General features: G+C 39.3%; 1 protein-coding gene across 1 annotated transcript in view; it reads left to right on the forward strand.

Moving 5' to 3' along the window:
- Tubgcp5 (tubulin gamma complex associated protein 5) overlaps positions 1-14,241 on the forward strand; it is a 33,658-nt gene extending 19,417 nt beyond the window's left edge. The window contains exons 14-23 of the mRNA XM_055607498.1: positions 471-669; positions 1,272-1,460; positions 2,765-2,947; positions 4,253-4,337; positions 4,426-4,546; positions 6,179-6,357; positions 8,381-8,506; positions 9,387-9,475; positions 12,424-12,524; positions 13,958-14,241. Of these exons, the coding sequence (XP_055463473.1) occupies positions 471-669; positions 1,272-1,460; positions 2,765-2,947; positions 4,253-4,337; positions 4,426-4,546; positions 6,179-6,357; positions 8,381-8,506; positions 9,387-9,475; positions 12,424-12,524; positions 13,958-14,004 (1,319 nt within the window). The 3' untranslated portion in view covers positions 14,005-14,241. The remainder of the gene's footprint in view (positions 1-470; positions 670-1,271; positions 1,461-2,764; positions 2,948-4,252; positions 4,338-4,425; positions 4,547-6,178; positions 6,358-8,380; positions 8,507-9,386; positions 9,476-12,423; positions 12,525-13,957) is intronic.
- The last annotated feature ends 4,054 nt before the right edge of the window (positions 14,242-18,295 follow it).

Genomic DNA, 18,295 nt, shown 5'->3' on the forward strand with positions numbered 1-18,295 from the left:
TGTGTGTGTGTGTGTGTGTGTGTGTGTGTGTGTGTGTGTGTGTGTGTGTGTATTTTGTATGCATGTATATGCCTGAGGAGGCCAGAAGAGGGCATTGAATTTCCTAAAGTTGGAGTTAAACAGCAGTTGTAAGCCACTTGAAGTAGGTGCTGGGAACCAAACTAGGGTCCTCTTCAGAAGCAGTATGCTTTCTTATCTGCTGAATCATCTCTTCCCCACCACCTCAACTCAGTCATTGACTCTTTTAAAATTTGTGTCTGTGTGAGTATATGCCACAGGCCAGAAGAGGGTTTGAGATCCTCTGCAGCTGAGTTAACAGGCACTTCTGTGCTTTCTGATGTGGGCACTGGGACCCAAACTCTGGTCCTCTAAAGAGCAGTGGAAGCACTTAACTGCTTCTCTCTCTTCAGCCTGTGAAACTTAGAGACTACTTTTAAGAACAAAATTCATCCTATGTATTTGTATTTCAGATGCAGAAAGAAAAAGCTTATATACCCTCTTTCTGGAATCTATACAGTTGCGTCTTCAACACGGAGAAGATTCTACTCCACCCATTCTTACTGAACAGCAGGCAACCAAAGAGAACTTAATAAAGATGCAGTCCATTGCTGAAAGGCATCTTGAGCTAGATGATATTCATGACCCACTGTTGGCCATCAACTTTGCAAGGTGATAACATACATACCATATTTCCAGTCAGTGGGATAGTAATAGCTATGTAATTCTTCATAATTGCTTCTACCTTTCCTGGCTTAAAAACAAAAAGCTTGTCCTTTCTAACAGGTGGAATATAAGAAGATGTTGTGTTCACCTATATCAAGAGTATAGTTATTGCCCCCTCATTTATGAAAGCATACAGAAGTGACCCAGTTGACAAACCCCTAAGAATATGGTAGCTCACCTAAAATATGCTTCTGAAAGTCGGGACAGGCTCTGCACTGTCTCCCTCTGTACTGTCTCCCTCTGTACTACATGTGAGAGCTGAGAATGCTTTCAGGAACCTGGCTGCAGTAGAATAAGCCATAATGCCCTTGTGATTTCATACCCTGATTACCATTCACTGGGTAACACAATAATGGAAGGACTAATTTCAGCCCTGACCCTAAGCAGCAGTGATCCAGAAGGATATTCTGGGGGAAGGATTTTTTTTCTGTAATGATTGATAATCTGAAACTAAAGGTTAAAATGGGGCTTACTAGTAAAATGGCTTACTAGAATTCTGTCAACAGCAGCTCACAAAATGGAGACTCACTCATATTTTATTATTGAAGGTTGTATTTGGAGCAGAGCGACTTTCATGAGAAGTTTGCTGGTGGTGACATATGCGTGGATAGATCATCAGAATCTGTGACTTGTCAGACTTTTGAATTAACACTAAGATCTTGCCTCTATCCTCACATTGATAAACAGTATCTACATTGCTGTGGAAATCTCATGCAAACCTTAAAAAGAGATTTCAGGTAAAAAGGAGTAATTTAGCTCTAGAAGTAATAAGTTGTTGTTAACCACTGGATTTTTTTTTTCTTCCTTTTCCCTTAATTTTTTTTTCTTTTTTTCTTTTTTGGTTTGTGTATATATATATTGGTCTTTGATACTGAGAGTCAAGTGTAGAACCTTTTATGTAATAACTTCTAGAGTATATTTTAAGAAAACTTTAATTAAAGAATAGATATGTAGTTAACAATCGTTTGAAAAGATCTATTAACCATCACGATTTAAGTATGTTGTAACTTTTAATTCATGCCAAAAGACATACCAAAAGCAAAAAAAGAAACCCTCAAATTATGCATGAGTTCTCAGAAGAAAAACCTAAATTACTTAGTAATAAATAACTAGTTTTAACTCTGACTTATTCATTTCCATGTATAATCTCTATAAAGTTCATAAAATTAAGTGTCTGAGTTTGCTTCTACTGCTATGATAAAACACTAACCAAAAGCAACTTAGGAGGAGAGGATTTATTTGGCTTCCCGCTTACAGTTCATCATTGAGGAAAGCCAACGGCAAAACCTAGAGGGAGGGGCTGTAACAGAGAACACAGAGGAACACTTCTTACTGGCTTGCTTTCCATGGCTTGCTCTGCTTTCTTTCTTTTGGTTTTTCAAGACAGGGTTTCTCTCTGTAACAGCCCTGGCTGTCCTGAAACTCTTTTTTTTTTTTGACCAGGCTAGCCTCAAACTCCCAGAGATCCACTTGCCTCTGACCCCTGGGATTAGAGGACTGGGATTAGAGACAGTGGGCTGAAATGCCCTTATCAATTAAGAATCCAGAAAATGCCCCCACAGACTTACCTACAGGCTAATTTGATGGAGGAATTTTCTTAATTGAGGATTTCTATTCTAGGATGACCCAAGCTGTGTCATCCTAGACACAGCTAGATGAAAAACTAACCAGCACATTAAGTTAAATACAGAGGCTAAGAATAATAAGCAGGATGTTTAATACAATATCTATATCTTTTCTTTAATGTTCAGCAGAAGACTGAAATGAAATAGTCCAAATAGTTATTCAGGCTTTTTTTTTTTTTTAAGTATTCCAAATGGTAACTAAGTAACTCTTTGGATGGTGGAATTTTAATTAATTTTATTTGTTTCATTTTGTGATTTGCCAAAAGGTTTTGAGAGGAATGAACATTTTTAATTTCATGTGTGAATGTTTTATACACACCTGTCTGACAAATGGCTCTCAGCACATAGGCCTGGCGCTGTTCTAGAATTCTACTGGACAGGCATAAAATGTGTTACATGTCTCCTCTCTTTTCAAGGTTGGTGGAGTACTTGCAGGCCATGAGGAATTTTTTCTTGATGGAAGGTGGAGACACCATGTATGACTTCTATACTTCAATTTTTGATAAAATAAGAGAAAAGGAAACCTGGCAAAATGTATCTTTTCTTAATGTCCAACTCCAAGAAGCAGTAGGACAACGCTATCCAGAAGATAGTTTACGGTAATGTAAACCTAAGCCAAGAAATCATCTGTGAGTTTTTACATGGTGTTATTAGTTACTTTTTGTCCGTAGGACCAAGATACCAAATAGAAGCAACCTAAAGGTAGGTTTATTTTGGCTCACAGATTGAAACACTTGTGTGTCATGGCAGGGAGGATGCAGTTAAGCAGAGCAATTACCATCTTGTCAAAAGGAAAATAGTAATGCAGTAGACAGACAGTAAGATAGGAAAGAGACTCCCAACGACACTCAGTGAGCTACTTATTCCAGCCTAGCCACCTCCTGTGTTTCCGGAACCTCCCCAAACAGTTCAACTTCTGAGGAACAAGTATTCAAATCATGCATATATGGAGGGCGTTACATATTCAGACCACACTACATGTTATTTTATCTTCATATTAACCTTACAAATTATTTTGCAAATTAGAAAATCAAAGCTGAACCAGGCTGTGGTGGTGCACACCTTTGATCTCAGCACTTGGGAGGCAGAGGCAGGCGGATCTATGGGTTCAAGGCCAGGTTGGTTTACAGAGTGAGTTCCAGAATAGCCAGGGTTACACAGAGAAACCTGTCTACGAAAAAGGAAAAGAAAATCAAAGTGGAGATACAGTGGCATATTTCTGTGGTGCCAGGTATTTAATGTCTGAGTCAAGGAGCTCATCTGAGCCTGGGAATTTGAGGCCAGCCTTTTATCTCCAGACAAAACACAAAGAAAAAGGTAAGGGATGGTTCATTGGAAAAAGGTCTTGTCATTTAAGGATCAGAACCAGAGTTTGGATCCCCAGCACCCACATAAAGAAGCCAGATGGGCACGATAGTCCAATTGTAGTCCCACCACTTGGGAGGTGTCAGGTGTTGGGGACAGTGTCTTGGAGAAAGCTGGCTATCAAGCTTCAGGTTCGCTGAGAGTCCTGCCTCAGTGAATGGCGTGACCTAAACATACATATAGACACAAAAACAAACACATTGCACACTCCACATACATATGTGTACTTCCCCCTCCCAAAAACAGAAAGAAGGAGGGTAATAAGGGAGATCAAAAACAGCTGTCACTCATTTCTAAAAGCAAATTTGTTTTGTTTTGTTTTTTAATTATATACTGGAAAATAAGTTCACTGGCATATTTATATTTGCATGGAATGTTGGGGGGGCAGTAGTTGTGTGGTACTGTTATTGTCAGGGCCTCACTGACAATACCCGAGTGTTGTACCACTGAGGGACACTCCCCACCCATGAACCCTCTTGTAAGAATGTTTATATGAACATAGTACCATCACAAACTAAAACTGAAACTTCTTTATTTAGTTTATCTATATCATTTGAAAATGTTGATACAACTAAGAAGAAACTACCGGTTCATATCTTAGATGGTCTTACCCTAAGCTACAAGGTAAACACCAAGCATTTTTTTATTATAAAAATTATTTTTTATTAAAACTAAGAAGGTATGTAAGTAATTTGTATTTTTGTTTTTCTAGGTCCCATGGCCTGTGGACATTGTTATAAGTGTAGAATGTCAAAAAATTTATAATCAGGTGTTTCTTCTCCTATTGCAAATAAAATGGGCGAAATACAGCCTGGATGTTCTACTGTTTGGTGGTAAGACTTGATTTCAATAAATTAGTTAATTGGACTTCTGTCCTGAAATACAGGTTTTCATTATTTTTTATATGTAAAGAAATGAGAAACTGGCACAGTTGTATAGTGGTAGTTTTACCAATCCCCAACTCTAATAATTAAGTTTGGGGCCTCAGCAGTGAAGAGTGCTTACTGCTCCTCCATAGGATCCATTTTGGGCAGCTCACAACCATTCCTGATCCCAGGTCCAAGGTATCAGACCCCTTCCCTCTCTTCTGGGCAGTGTGCAGTATATACACACACAAACACATATGACTTTCACATAAAAATAATGAAGTATCAGGAACTCATAGAATGGATCTTAAATGTAATAAATTGTTAGGAATTGACTCTACAATTTGACATATAAAAAGTCTATAAGGGTCTGGCACAGATTGATTATTTATTCATTCATTCACTCACTTACTTTATGTCCTGGTCTTAGCCCTATCCTTCCTCACCTACCAGTCCCACCCTCCCTCCCTTTCCTGTTCCTCAGCAAAGGGAAGCCCCCCTTCCCATCTACCTCATCTCATCAAGTTGTATCAGAGTTGAATGAGTCCTCTTCCCCTGTGGTTTGGCAAGGCAGTCCCTCCAGGGGCAAGTAATTGAAAAACTGACAGAGAGAGCCCCCTACCCTCCTTATTAGGGGACCCACATAAGACCTGAGCTGTCCATCAGCTACATTTTTGTAGGGGGGCTAGGTTCATTCCATGCAAGGTTTTTGGAGAGTGCTTCAGTTTCAGCAGGCCCCTTATGGCCCTAGTTAGTTGGCTCCGTTGGTCTTTCGAAGCTCCTATCACTTCCAGGTCCTTTTTTCCTTCCCTCCACATTTCCACAAGGCTCCTTACACCTCATTCAATGTTTGGTTGTGAGTCTCAGCATCTATTTCAAGGCACTACTGGGTAGAGCTGCTAAGAGGACAACTCAGCTTGACTCCTGTCTGCAAGCATAACAGAGTATCATAACTAGTGTCCAGATGGTTCTCTCCCATGGGGTGGGTCTTGGGTTGGGCCAGGCATTGGTTGGATCTTTCCTCCATCTCTGTTATATCTGTTCTGTCTTTATCCCTGCACCTTTTGTAGGCAGGGTGAATTTTGAGTCGAAGTTTTTGTGGCTGGGTTGGTATTTCCCTCCCTCTACTAGGAGACTTGTCTAGGTAGAGGATGTCCTCTTCCGTCTCTGTGGCTCTACTACTATGAGTCTCTTCTAGAGTCCCTCTCATATCCCCCAGGAGACTGCTCTGATTTAGGTCTGCCTCAAGCTTGTCACAGAGATGACGGGCAGGGATTTTATATCTCAGTGGTGATAAGAAGTATTTATTATTTATCCGTCCTCCCCATGTCTCCCCAGTGCTAGGATTAACAGATGCATGCCCTTATGACTAGTTTATTCAGTGCTGGGAAGTACACCTGGGGCCTCAAGTATGCTAGGCAAGTACTATAGCAACTGAGCTACAGCTGCAGCCTCATGAAACTTGGTATTTCATCTTACCCAGGCACAAATATATACCCTTGCTAGGTTCCCAGCCCTGCTGGTGGATCATCCCTCATCTCATGTAAGGGAACATGGCTTTCAGTTAATTGCCCATGTTGTCTTTTTAATCATTTATAGAACTGGCTAATGCTGCTGAAAGATCCCAAACAAAGGGAGACATTCTACGTGAACAAGACACGCCCTCCCAGTTTGGACCATCAAAAAAATCATTAAGACAGCAGATTCATCGCATGTTTCTCTTAAGAGTGAAGCTCATGCACTTTGTGAATAGTTTACACAACTACATCATGACTAGGGTTGGTATTTGTCCATCTTGGTTCTTTTCTCTCATGTAGGTGGTAGCTCAAAGTGAACACCCATCATGTATTTATAACTACAAAAGCCACAGAACACTTAGAGATTATGAAAAAACAAGAAAGGTAAACAATTTCACTATAAAATATGGCTGTGAGAGGTAATGTTTTTAATAAATATTTTTATTCTTTGAAGATTCATACAATGCATTTTGATATTTACCTCAATCCCTCCCCCTTAGCTCTACCCAGATCCACTCCCTTTATTTTGTTTGTTTGTTTGTTTGTTTTTAAATAACCCATGAACTCCAGTTTGTGCTGTCCATATACTCCTGAGTAGAAGCCCATTCATGGGAGCATGGCTGACCTACCAGGAGCCATACCCCTAAAGGAAATTGATTCTTTCCCCTAAACGCCACTAGCTGTCCATAGCTCCTCAGTTACAGGCACGAGCCCATGAACCCCGTACCAAAGGTTGACTGGCTTGATCTTATGTAGACACCCACAGCTGATGTTTGCTTCCAGAGTGCAGTGGTCCTGTCATATCCATAAGACACTGTTTTGCCTTGTCCTCCATAATCACTTGGCTCTTTCTTTCCACTTCCTCTTCCATGATGGTCCTTGTCTTAGGGAGAGCTACAATATAAATGACCTGTTTGTGTCTGAGCCTGTGGAATGATCTTTAGAACTTGTTTAGCAGACCACTAAATTTCATCACTGGTGATAGCTGTCTCTGGGAAATGGCTTCAGTATTTATAATAACCTAAATCCTTGCAAGGATAAGAGGTAAAACTGAATTATATACTTTTTTTCTTAAGATGTAATACGCTAAAGAGATGGCTCATAGATAAGGCGCTTGCTGCACAGGACTGGTGTGCCAATCTCCAGAACACACAAGGTCCAGCAAGTGTGATGGTGACCTGCCTATAATTCCAACACAGGGAGGCAAAGATTGGAAATGCCAGGACAAGAGAAACTAACAGAAATGGGGAAAGAGGCCTGCCTCAGTAAACAAAGTGAAAACTAATGTCGACCTTCGGCCTCTATACATGGGCACATGCCTACTCATTACGCACAAATGCATGTGAAAAAAATTCTCCATAAAGCAAGAAAACTGCATTTCTCAGTCATGTAAAAACCAGTTCCAGGTGCAGTTCTTAAAGAAGAGTTCAGACACCCAAAGTATGTAAACAGCTTCTCTAATGTGGCAGCATTAGAGAACAGCACTCACATCAGCCAAGACTTGTTTGTTTGTTTCCTGTGCCTTTTCTGGTTTGTCAGCTGTAACTCGTCTGTTGGGATGCAGTGATTTTAAAGCCAGTGTGAATGTGGCTGAGTTGCTCTACAAGCCTGATTGCAATACCACTAGCCTTCACGCAGCCAGCTTACAGCCCTTAACTGTGAGAAGGAATAAATAGGAGCTTAGTTTTTATTTAGTTTTTTGTTTTCTATTTGAAGTAAACTTAGACTTAGAGAAAGACCAATACTGTATTGTGTAGACTTACCAAAATTTAATGAAAATGTTTGTGTTATAAAACTGATGCTTAGGTTTACAACAAATGTGGTAACATTTTTCAGTGCTTTTGGTAGGTTGGCTGTTGAACTTCTCCCTTCCCTTTAGGAAGTCTATTGTTTTAAGGGTAGATACTCATTTAGTGTCCAACTGGCCTTGCCGATGTCTAAGGCTCAAAAGAACAAGCTTTTAAAGAAAGCTATCAGGGGTCATCCATATACTATAGCTTGGTGGTAGAATGTTCGTTCAGCATGTATGACACCTAGGGTTTGATTCCCAGCACTGAGTGAGTGAGAGTGAGAGGGAAGGCAGACTGGGGAGATAGCTCAGTTGGTAAGGTCCTTGTCACAAAAGCATTAATGACTGAGTTTGGATCCCCAGCACCCTCATAAAGATACACGTGTGGTTGCACACACCCAGGAGGGAAGCAGACACAGGAGGACCCTAGGGCTTGCTGGCCATGCAGACTGGACAGACAGATGGGTACTAATTAAGCTTCTTGTCTTATTCAAGATTCTTCACAGTACAGGGCTGGAATTTCAGCATCAAGTTGAGGAAGCCAAGGATTTAGATCAGTTGATTAAAATTCACTACAGGTATTTGTCAACCATCCATGATCGATGTCTACTGAGAGAAAAGGTAGGTAGAATACCATCTCAGATATAACTGTTGGGGTGAAAGGGAATCTAGGCAAGTGGGAATGTCTTTCTGCTGTGGAATTTTGAATTCTGAAACTTCGTCTGGAATTCTAAAACTACTGCCCAGCATTTGGGAGGCAGAGGCAGGTGGATCTCTGTGAGTTTGAGGCCAGCCTGGTCTACAAAGAGAATTATAAGACAGTCAGTGCTACACAGAGAACCTCTGTCTTGAAAAAAAGAAAAAGAAAACCTACTGTCCTACACAGTCTTCTCTTAGGAAAGAACTGGGTTAAATGGGGTTACAAATGTGTGCCCCATTACCAGCAGTTACATTCTTTTTCAAAGATTTATTTATTTATTATGTATACAGTGTTCTCTGCATATAAACCTGCACGCCAGAAGAGGGCACCGGATCTTATTATAGATGGTTTGAGCCACCTTGTGGTTGCTGGGAACTGAATTCATGACCTTGGGAAGAACAGCCAGTGCTCTTAACCTCTGAGCCATCTCTCCAGCTCCCCTGCAGTTACATTTAAGGAAACCATAAAAATACAGAAATGGAAACTGAAGTATGCCGTTCATACTTCAGTGAAAGTACACCAATTTATTATTACTATGTAGAGCTGAATAGTTTTCCCACTGTTGGGACTTCTAGCTCAGGTGCACAGATGAATCTAAATGGTATTCAATAATAACAGCTTGCCATCCTGGAATACAGGTTTACATCCTATGTGGGCTTGGTTCAAGGCCTCACACCTTCCTTATACATAAAAGACAGGCATAATGATGTGCTTTTTCTGTGGCTTAAGTTAGGCAAAAGTAGTGGTGGTGGTGTTAATAGTTACAAAGCTCGTATTTTGTCTCTAACATTCCATGTTTAGGTCAGCTTCGTGAAAGAAGCCATCATGAAAGTGTTGAACTTGGCACTTATGTTTGCAGAAGGTTGGCAGGCAGGCCTCGGAGCTTGGCAGTAAGTATGTGCTGTGTGATAACTCATATTGTAGCCATTTTAGCTTTCCTTCTGACTAGCCTCATTTGAGGAGTCTTTTCACCCCAATCTTGATAACAGTTCACACACCACTGTAACTTATATTTTAGTTTGAAGAGTGGGAATGTAGTTCATTGGCTTGCCTACCATATATAAGATCTGAAGTTCAATCCTATATACTACCAATAAGCAGAATCTATCTAGTTAAACTAGATCTCACATCAGGAAAGTCAATTTTCTTATAAGGGGCAAAACAATTTTTCTTTTTTTTATCTGACGTCTTTTAATTGAAATAAGCAAACATTCTCAGATTATATGCATGGCTCAATTTCTCATCGTAGATACCGTCTAACATAGCAAAGTATAAAGGACAGCATAACAAGCCTGTGTGACTCACCTCAGCAGTTTTCTGAGGATGAGCAGTTCTGGGTCATGATCCCCACCACCTCACACTTGCAGAAACATTTTGAAGTAAATTATAAATGTGATGCTGGGTTACTGCCCAAATTTCTATGTTTGTAAGCTCTAAAAGAAAGTATGTATTTTACTTATAGAGTGTCATACACAAAGGTGAATGACTTAAAGTCCAACTTCTGTAAGGGCCCAAAAGTTCTTTCTTCCAATTCTAACAGGAGCATCTCCAGTTTTGCTTTGTTTCTATGCTAGGGATTGAACTCAGGACTTTATGTGTGCTATGTAAATGCTTTACTACTGAGCTATACTACCAGCCCAGCTATCTTTTAATGTCAGTTTGAATATACAGTTCAGTGCTAGCCTCTGTCTCCTTTATGAATTATATGCAATGATAATTTACTTTGCTGAAATAAAACTTCATGTCTTATGGTTTGGAGGTTTTGTTTGTGTGCTTGTGACTGTATGAGGATACATACATACTGTATGAATACATGAAGATGCATGTACCTTTCTTTGCACATGGCGGTGTGAAGAGAGTGTCAGGGTATCTTCCTCTGTCATTCTCCACCATTTTTTTTTTTTTTAACCTGGGATTCACATTTCCTCAGCCAGACTAGAAGCCAGCAGGCCTTTTGTCTCCACCCTCCTCAAAGCTGTGGTTTTTAGGGATATGAGAGGTTATTACATAGGTGCTGGGCCTCATGGTTGCACAGCAAACACTTTTTTTTTATTATTTATTTTCTGTTTATAAGTGTTCTGTCAGCATGTATGTCTTCACACCAGAAGAGAACACCAGATCACATTATAGATGGTTGTGAGTCACCATGTGGTTGCTGGGAACTGAAATCGAACTCAGGACCCTTGGAAGAACAGCCAGTGCTCTTAACCTCTGAGGCATCTCTCCAGCCCCACAGCAAACACTCTTAAAGGCTGAGCTACCTCTCCAACCCTTGACCAGGTTTTATAACAAAATTTATATTTAGTCCATGTTAAGAAAGAAGGGAAGAGTTGACCTCAGTGCTGCTGTCATTCAGAATCCTAACCTGTAGCTTTGTGATAGTAAGGATGTTCATAATTGTAGGTATGAAAAATATTAGGCTGCTGAGATGGCTCATCACAAAAAGGCATTTGCACACAAGCCTCAAAACCCACATAAAGGCAGGGAGAAAGAACTCATTGCATAAAGCAATCCCCTGACATCATCATGCACGCAGTAGTTTCCACATAAACACACACATTACTCATAGACATGCACAACAATAGTAAATACAAGAAAAAATGCAGAGACTAGGAATATAGCTCGGTGGTAAAGCACTTGCCGAGGATGGCTCATGTCCTGAGTTCTGTTCCCTGCAACACAAAACAGCCACCTTACTGACTTGATGTGTCCTCTCAGAGGATACAGAACTACTCTCACTGTAACACTGAGCCAGAGGAGAGAATCAGGACTCCAGATGCTTTACTAAGTTTGAACTGTTTCCATTTCTACAACAAATTGTTAGCAAAAAGCAAAGGTGAAGACTTAAGCATTTCAGAGCAGCTATGGGGACATAAATTTTGGCATACATGGAAAGTGGAGGCTGGAAGATCATGAGTTAAAGGCTCTGTGCACACCAACACTTATGAAATGTTTGTGTTTCAAATGTATCAGATTTTCTCTCAAGTATGTACTACAGTAAGGCTGAGAAAAGGGTTTGTTGGCTCTAGGTAAATGACTGCCAAAGATGGTTGATGAGCTGTGTTTAAGACACACATACATCTACTCACCCCAGAATGAAAACCTATGACAGACCAAAGTAATAAATGCATCAGAGTCTAACTCAGTGAACTGATGAGTACACACTGGGATTATTAAAAGGAGTATGGATGATAGATCATTTAGAAGAACAAGAACAACCAAAAATATATCAGCTATGTCACCAAAAGGCTGACCAGGATATGGGTGATGGCTCATCAAAGCTTCATCCCACCCGGAGCTCCCTGCAGTAGCTGCAGGCAGTTTGACAGAGCCTCTTGTCCGCACCTCATGTGCAGAGTCTCCGCCCCCAGCACTTACCTTCTATACAGGTGGAGAGGAAACATCAAGACGCTTCCTACTTTCCACTTTGCCACACATAGGACCTTTTACTTACTTCATGAGTCCCCCTCTCTCCTGCAGGATAGGGGTGGGGGTGATTCCAGGGAATATGTCAATTTGGAGGAAACACCTGTACAACATGCTCTAGGACAGCCAGGGCTACACAGAGAAACCCTGTCTTAAAAAAAAAAAAGAAAAGAAAAGAAAGGTAGGATGTAGTTCCAGCTATTTGGGAGCTAAGGCATTAAGTGCATATTAGTCCTAGTTAATATAATGAGACCTTGCCTGTGAAAAATAATGCAAATTAATGTAAAGCCAATGTTTCATATTTTATAATCATTAGTCTTAGGACTTTAGAAATTACTCCAATAATTTTATAGTCTGCCTCTTTCAAGTTCCTATGCATTTAATATAAATTGAAATTTGCTTTCTTTCTTAGAATGGAATCTATAGAGAAAATGGAATCTGATTTTAAAAACTGCCACATGTTTCTTGTAACCATTTTAAATAAAGCTGTCTGTAGAGGATCTTTTCCCCACTGTGAGTACATCATCTTATGTTGTCACTACTGTCATAATTTTATTGTAACTAAGTCTATGTGTCCATATTTGTTACCAGTCACATGGAGAGTTTAAATAGTTTTCCATTTCAAAACTGGAAAGTAGGGGCTGGAGAGATGGCTCAGTCTGCTCTTCCAGAGGACCTGGGTTCAAATCCCAGCACCTACATGGCAGCTCATGAGGTTTTCTCAATTCCAAGGAATCTAATGACACCTTTACACTAATGCACATAAAATAAAAATTAAAAAAAAAAAAAAACAAAAACAAAAACCTGGATTAGCCAGGATTTGAATTGGTTTTACAGAATTAAAGGTAATGGGATGGGTAAATATCATATGTATACCACTAAAACTTAAGATCTTGCTTGTTCATTCTAGTGGATTCCTAAAACTGAAATGTAGCAGCTTGACGAGTTATTTCTCACTCTTGTCTATCATGTGAATCCTTTATAACTATTCCTTTCTAAAGGATACAGACTTTTAGCAACTTCTAAGACTACTTCTCATTACAAAGAAATGTACATTTTTACATTTCAGAACACAGGCTGTGAAGGAGATAACAGATTTGTGAAGTGAATCATTGAGTGTTTAGTCTATGGAGACAGACTAAGTGGTATCTCTGCCCGCTCCTCCTTTTTTGGTTATGAATGAATATAGTGTCAAGCCAGGAGGTGGTGGTGCATGCCTTTAACCCAGCACTCGGGAGGTAGAGGCAGGCAGATCTGTAAGTTCCAGTCCACCCTCATTTGTAGAGTGAGTTCCAGGACAAGCAGAGCTACATAGAGAAACTCGTGTCTCGAATAAAACAAAAAAATAGTAATAATAATGTATATAGTGTTAATCTCTTCACCATTTGTGCATTTTCTGACTGTAATACACTTACCTGGGCATAGCCAAATGTGAAAAAAAAAAAAATGCTGTAATCTACCTGTTTAAACAGTAACATTGATGCATTTGTCTGTATTTACATAGAGCCAAAGTAGAATATGGCACAGTGTTATATGGTAGCCAGGTAGCTGTATAGAACAAACACTGTGTTCAATGAAAGGCTGTTTGTTTATTTATAAGATTAAAAGATCTGAGATAGAAATGTCAACAACTTTTTCCATTTACATTAACAAATGTCCTCTTTATTGTATATCAAGAATTTTGATATCAGTGGACTTGGAAAGGGGCAGGGAGGAGATGAGGGAGGGAGGGTGGGATTGAGAGGGAATTAGGTAGCAGGATACAGCTGGGATACAAAGTTAATAAACTATAACTAATGTTAAAAAAATAAAAAAAGAAAATTGATATTTTAATTTAAAATATACATCTTTAAATACTTTCAAGTTTTGAATATACTGCAGCCTATTCTAACACTTAAACTTATTTAGACCTAATTTTTAGCCATTTTTTGTTTTTCTTCCTACAGTGGAATCTCTAGCACTATCACTCATGGCGGGCATGGAGCAAAGTTAAATATCTTTAATGGAACAAGTACCTGAGACTTCATTATCATCCATGTGCATTCTTACCATTTGCAGCTGAGGAATATGAATATTTTATTTTTATTTGTAAACTTGTCTAGACAAATGGATTGTAGGTATTTTCTTTGGAGATTATTATCAAGTATGTAGAGTTATGTATTATAAGGTTGTATATCTAATTGTAAAATATATATATAGGTGTTATATAAAAATAGACTATTTACTAATATTTCTTGTTCTAAAAGCTTGACTTATTTTTATTATATGTATATGAGTGTTTTGCCTGCTTGTATATATGTACACCATTTGCATACTGGGTTCTCAGGGGCAAAGAGGCTATCAGATATCCTGTAAGTTTTATATTTCTTCTTCCCTAGAAGTTTTCTTAGATCTGACTATCCTTGAAGCATTTGAATTATGTGCATAGGAAATTCCAAAAGGGAAAATAACAACCAATATCAGTGTTTAAACTGAACTTTATTTAGGGCCAGCTGTTATATAATGATGTTTGACATTTTTTTAGCTAACCAGTAATAGCGCAAATAAAACTATGTATATCATTCAATTTTTCCACGCTATATTTTTGTGTGTATTTCCCAGTAGGCAGTGTTTGAGAACAAATGGATAGTTCAAGCAGATAAAGCCAGGACAGACATAGCAGAACTTGAGCCAGCTGGGTCAAACTGATCGTCGTCATCCAACCATAATAATATATACCTTTCTAAGCTTATAAAATACAGTCACTGGACAGTCTGTATATTCTGTGCATGAAATACACCAGAATCACCACACTGGGCATCAACCCCAACACATAAATCCTGGGGAATGTATTTTCCAGACCTGTATAGTGCCATTAGTTAGTGGAGTATAAAATGTACATGTAGCTGTAAAAGCTGTCAAACCACCATAAGTAGGAAAGCGTTTCCTCAATCTAAAGGGCAGTTTAAAAATCTTATTTAAATGTGAAACACTACTTTATTCCTAGGGTTGGGAACAAGACAAATGTCTACCTGATTGAATATTTCTGTTCAGTATTATACTGGAAGTACTACGTGGTGCATAGCAGAAAAAATATACTCAGATTGGGGAAAAGCGAATTTCATAAATTACATGATTTTATATGTGTATAAATGTACATGTGAAATAGACAATGCCTTCCCAGTGAGAAGCCAGCCCACCACTTAGAGATTAATAAAGGCAAAACTTTTTAATAGTGTATGTCAGGCTCTAGCTAATGTACAAAATGAAATCTGTCAGTGTTTTGAGCAATCAAACATGTTTCACAGAGATGGAAATTCCAAGGTTTGATTACTTGAACAAATGGGAAAATTTACAATGTAAAATAGTATCATAGCTTTAAACCACCGTCATCCTATCCTCCTGGCAGAATTATGCATTTCCTGATAGGCGGACCAGAGTGCTCCTTTAAATTCTATTTTATGTAGCAGTATTTCCCAATCAACTTTAGTAGATCCCTTGTAATATCATCTTATTCCCAGTTTCTATATCATATGTAGAAAATGCAAAGACATTTTCAACTACAAGAACTAGTAAGTGAATTTAGTAAGTTAGGTATTGAAGTCAATACAAAATACTTTATATAGTAGCAATAATTACAAAGCAAAAAAAAAAATTAAGTATCTGTAAGCAAGTGTTGTGTGACAGATTTGGTGAAGAGAGCACAACACATAGGGTCTAATTCTAGAAAGAGAGGCCATTACAGACCAGAGCAATAATTACAGCACTGTTACATTTGGTGAAAGAATGAATTTTTTTGGGGGGGGTTGTTGTTTTTTTCTCGTTTTTGTTTTGAGACAGAGTCCCTCTATATAGCCTTGGTTATCCAGGAACTCAATATGTAGACAAGTGTGGCCTGGAACTCAAAAAGATCCACCAGCTTCTGCCTCAACACCATGCCCAGCCTCCAATGAGTGGGGTTTGGTGGGGGCGGGGGGGCGCGTGTGCCTTTTATTTATTTATTTTTTCTCAGAGATAGGGTTCTTCTTTGTAGTCTTGGCTGTCCTGGACAGCATTGAACTTACAGTGATCCTCTGCCCTCTGCCTTCCTGAGTGCTGGGATTAAAGGCCTGTGCCACCACGCCTGACCCAATGAATTGTTTTGTTTTTTGGTTTTTTCCAAAACAGGGTTTCTCTGTATAGTCTTGGGTATGCTGGACTCACTTCGTAGACCAGGCTGGCCTTGAACTCACAAAGATCCTTGAACTTACAGCCTACCTCTGCCTCCCAAGTACTGGGATTACAGGCCACCCCACCCAGCTCCATGAGCTTTTTTAACTGAGGTTACGAACTGTTGTAGGATCCACTTAAACCCAACATAACTCAAACACCAGGTGAATGTAGGTAACAAAAGCTCATTGTAATCAAGTCACGACTGATCGATCAGGGCTGCTAATCAGACTTGGAAGCTGAGCTGAACTATGACCCTGAAGGGGCATTGTGCAGCATATTTAAAGAATGAAACCATATGGCTCATATGGTCATCTATACCCTCTACTGCCCTCTTCTGGCATGCAGATGTACATTACATACACATAGAGCATTCAAAATATATAAATAAAATCTTAAAAAACAAAAGAATGAAACCATAAAGCGAGGAGTAGTGGGGTGAGCTGTAGCATTGTCTAATCATGTCTTGACATAAGTGGTTGAGCAAGGGAGTTTGCATTAGTCATGATAACAGTAGGTTCCTGGGCATGAGAACATGAACTTAGTTGACCCTGCCAGCCAGAAGGAGAAGTCCTTGAAATGGCTGTGCTCAAACAACTGTTTTACTACAACAGAAGCTGTTCAGCTCTTGGAAGTCCCCAGCCCCCTCTAGGGCCCTTGATTTTAAATTCTCCCTATGATTAAATGGAGTCTGAAAATGAAATGATAGTACTTAGAATAAGTTTCCTTGATTGTTCCCAACACAAGTTTAGGTGAACAGTTACTAAGTAAGAAGCAGGGATAACTCAAAAGCAGCTACATCACCAGAAAGCTCACCCCAGCATGGGTGACCATTCCCCAAAGCTATGACCCTGGAGCTCTACAAAGCTGCCAGTCCTACAGCCCCATCTTGTTTCCACAGTTGGGCTGGTCAGCAACTCTACTCCTGCAACTGCTTAAAATCCCTTTTATTCTTTTGGTCCGGTACCTTCAAGAATCCTGCAAGCTTTTATTCCAGTTTTCCTCCTGAGATTTATGGGCTTTCCTCTGCCGCAAATGTTTCCATTGGAAGGAATGTTGCAATTCAGAGGAACATGGCAAAAAACAAGAAGTCAGAGGCTTTGTGTGTGCTTTCCAAGCATGGCCTATGACCTATGCCAACAGTCTCATGTTTAGACTTTGGCAAATTAAAATAATGTAATTAAATATGATGTTAGAAAATTCCAATTTTGCAGGATTGCATTTAATAACATCCAAATACATTTGTGTATGTATATGTATATGTTAACTTTATATTGAAAACTATAAAACATTCTCCAAAATTGAATTAAGTATATATATCCTTGGAGCTAGAAAGATGGCTAAAGAGTTAAGAGCACTAGCTTTTCTTCCAGAGAGCCTGGATTTTATTCCCAGCACCCATAAGATGGCTCACAACCATCTGTAAATGGCATTATCAAAAGGATATGCTAGCAGAGTAGCAATGCAGCCTCAGACTGGGTGAATATATTTAATATAGGACTCATTTAACCCCTAAAATAAGTAACTTTTTTTTAATAAAAATATTCAAGAGATGGGGCCTGGAGAGATGACTCAGTAGTTAAGAGCACTGGGTGAAACTAGGTTCAATCTCTAGCACTCACATGACAGCTCACAATTGTAACAGTTCCAGGGGGTCTGACACCCTCATAAAGACACACATGCAGGCAAAACACCAATACAAATAAAATTAAACATTTTTTAAAAATTCAAGAGGCTGCAATAAAAGATCTTTTGGAGGTATCTCCATCCCTGATCTCAAGCTGTACTATAGAGCAACAACAGTAAAAACTGCATGGTATTGGCATAGAAACCGACTGGTGGAACCCATACACTTATAGACACCTGATTTTTGACAAAGATGCCAAAACCATACAATGGAAAAAAAGATAGCATCTTCAACAAATGGTGCTGGTCTAACTGAAAGGCTACATGTAGAAAAATGCAAATAGATCCGTACTTATCACCCTGCACAAAACTAAAGTCCAAGTGGATCAAGAACCTCAATATAAAACCAGACACACTAAACCTGTTAGAAGAAAAAGTGGGGAAGAGCCTTGAGCTCATTGGCACAGGAG

This window comes from Psammomys obesus, unplaced genomic scaffold (genome assembly GCF_907164565.1).
Source record: "Psammomys obesus unplaced genomic scaffold, mPsaObe1.curated_primary_1811, whole genome shotgun sequence".
NCBI lineage: Eukaryota > Metazoa > Chordata > Mammalia > Rodentia > Muridae > Psammomys > Psammomys obesus.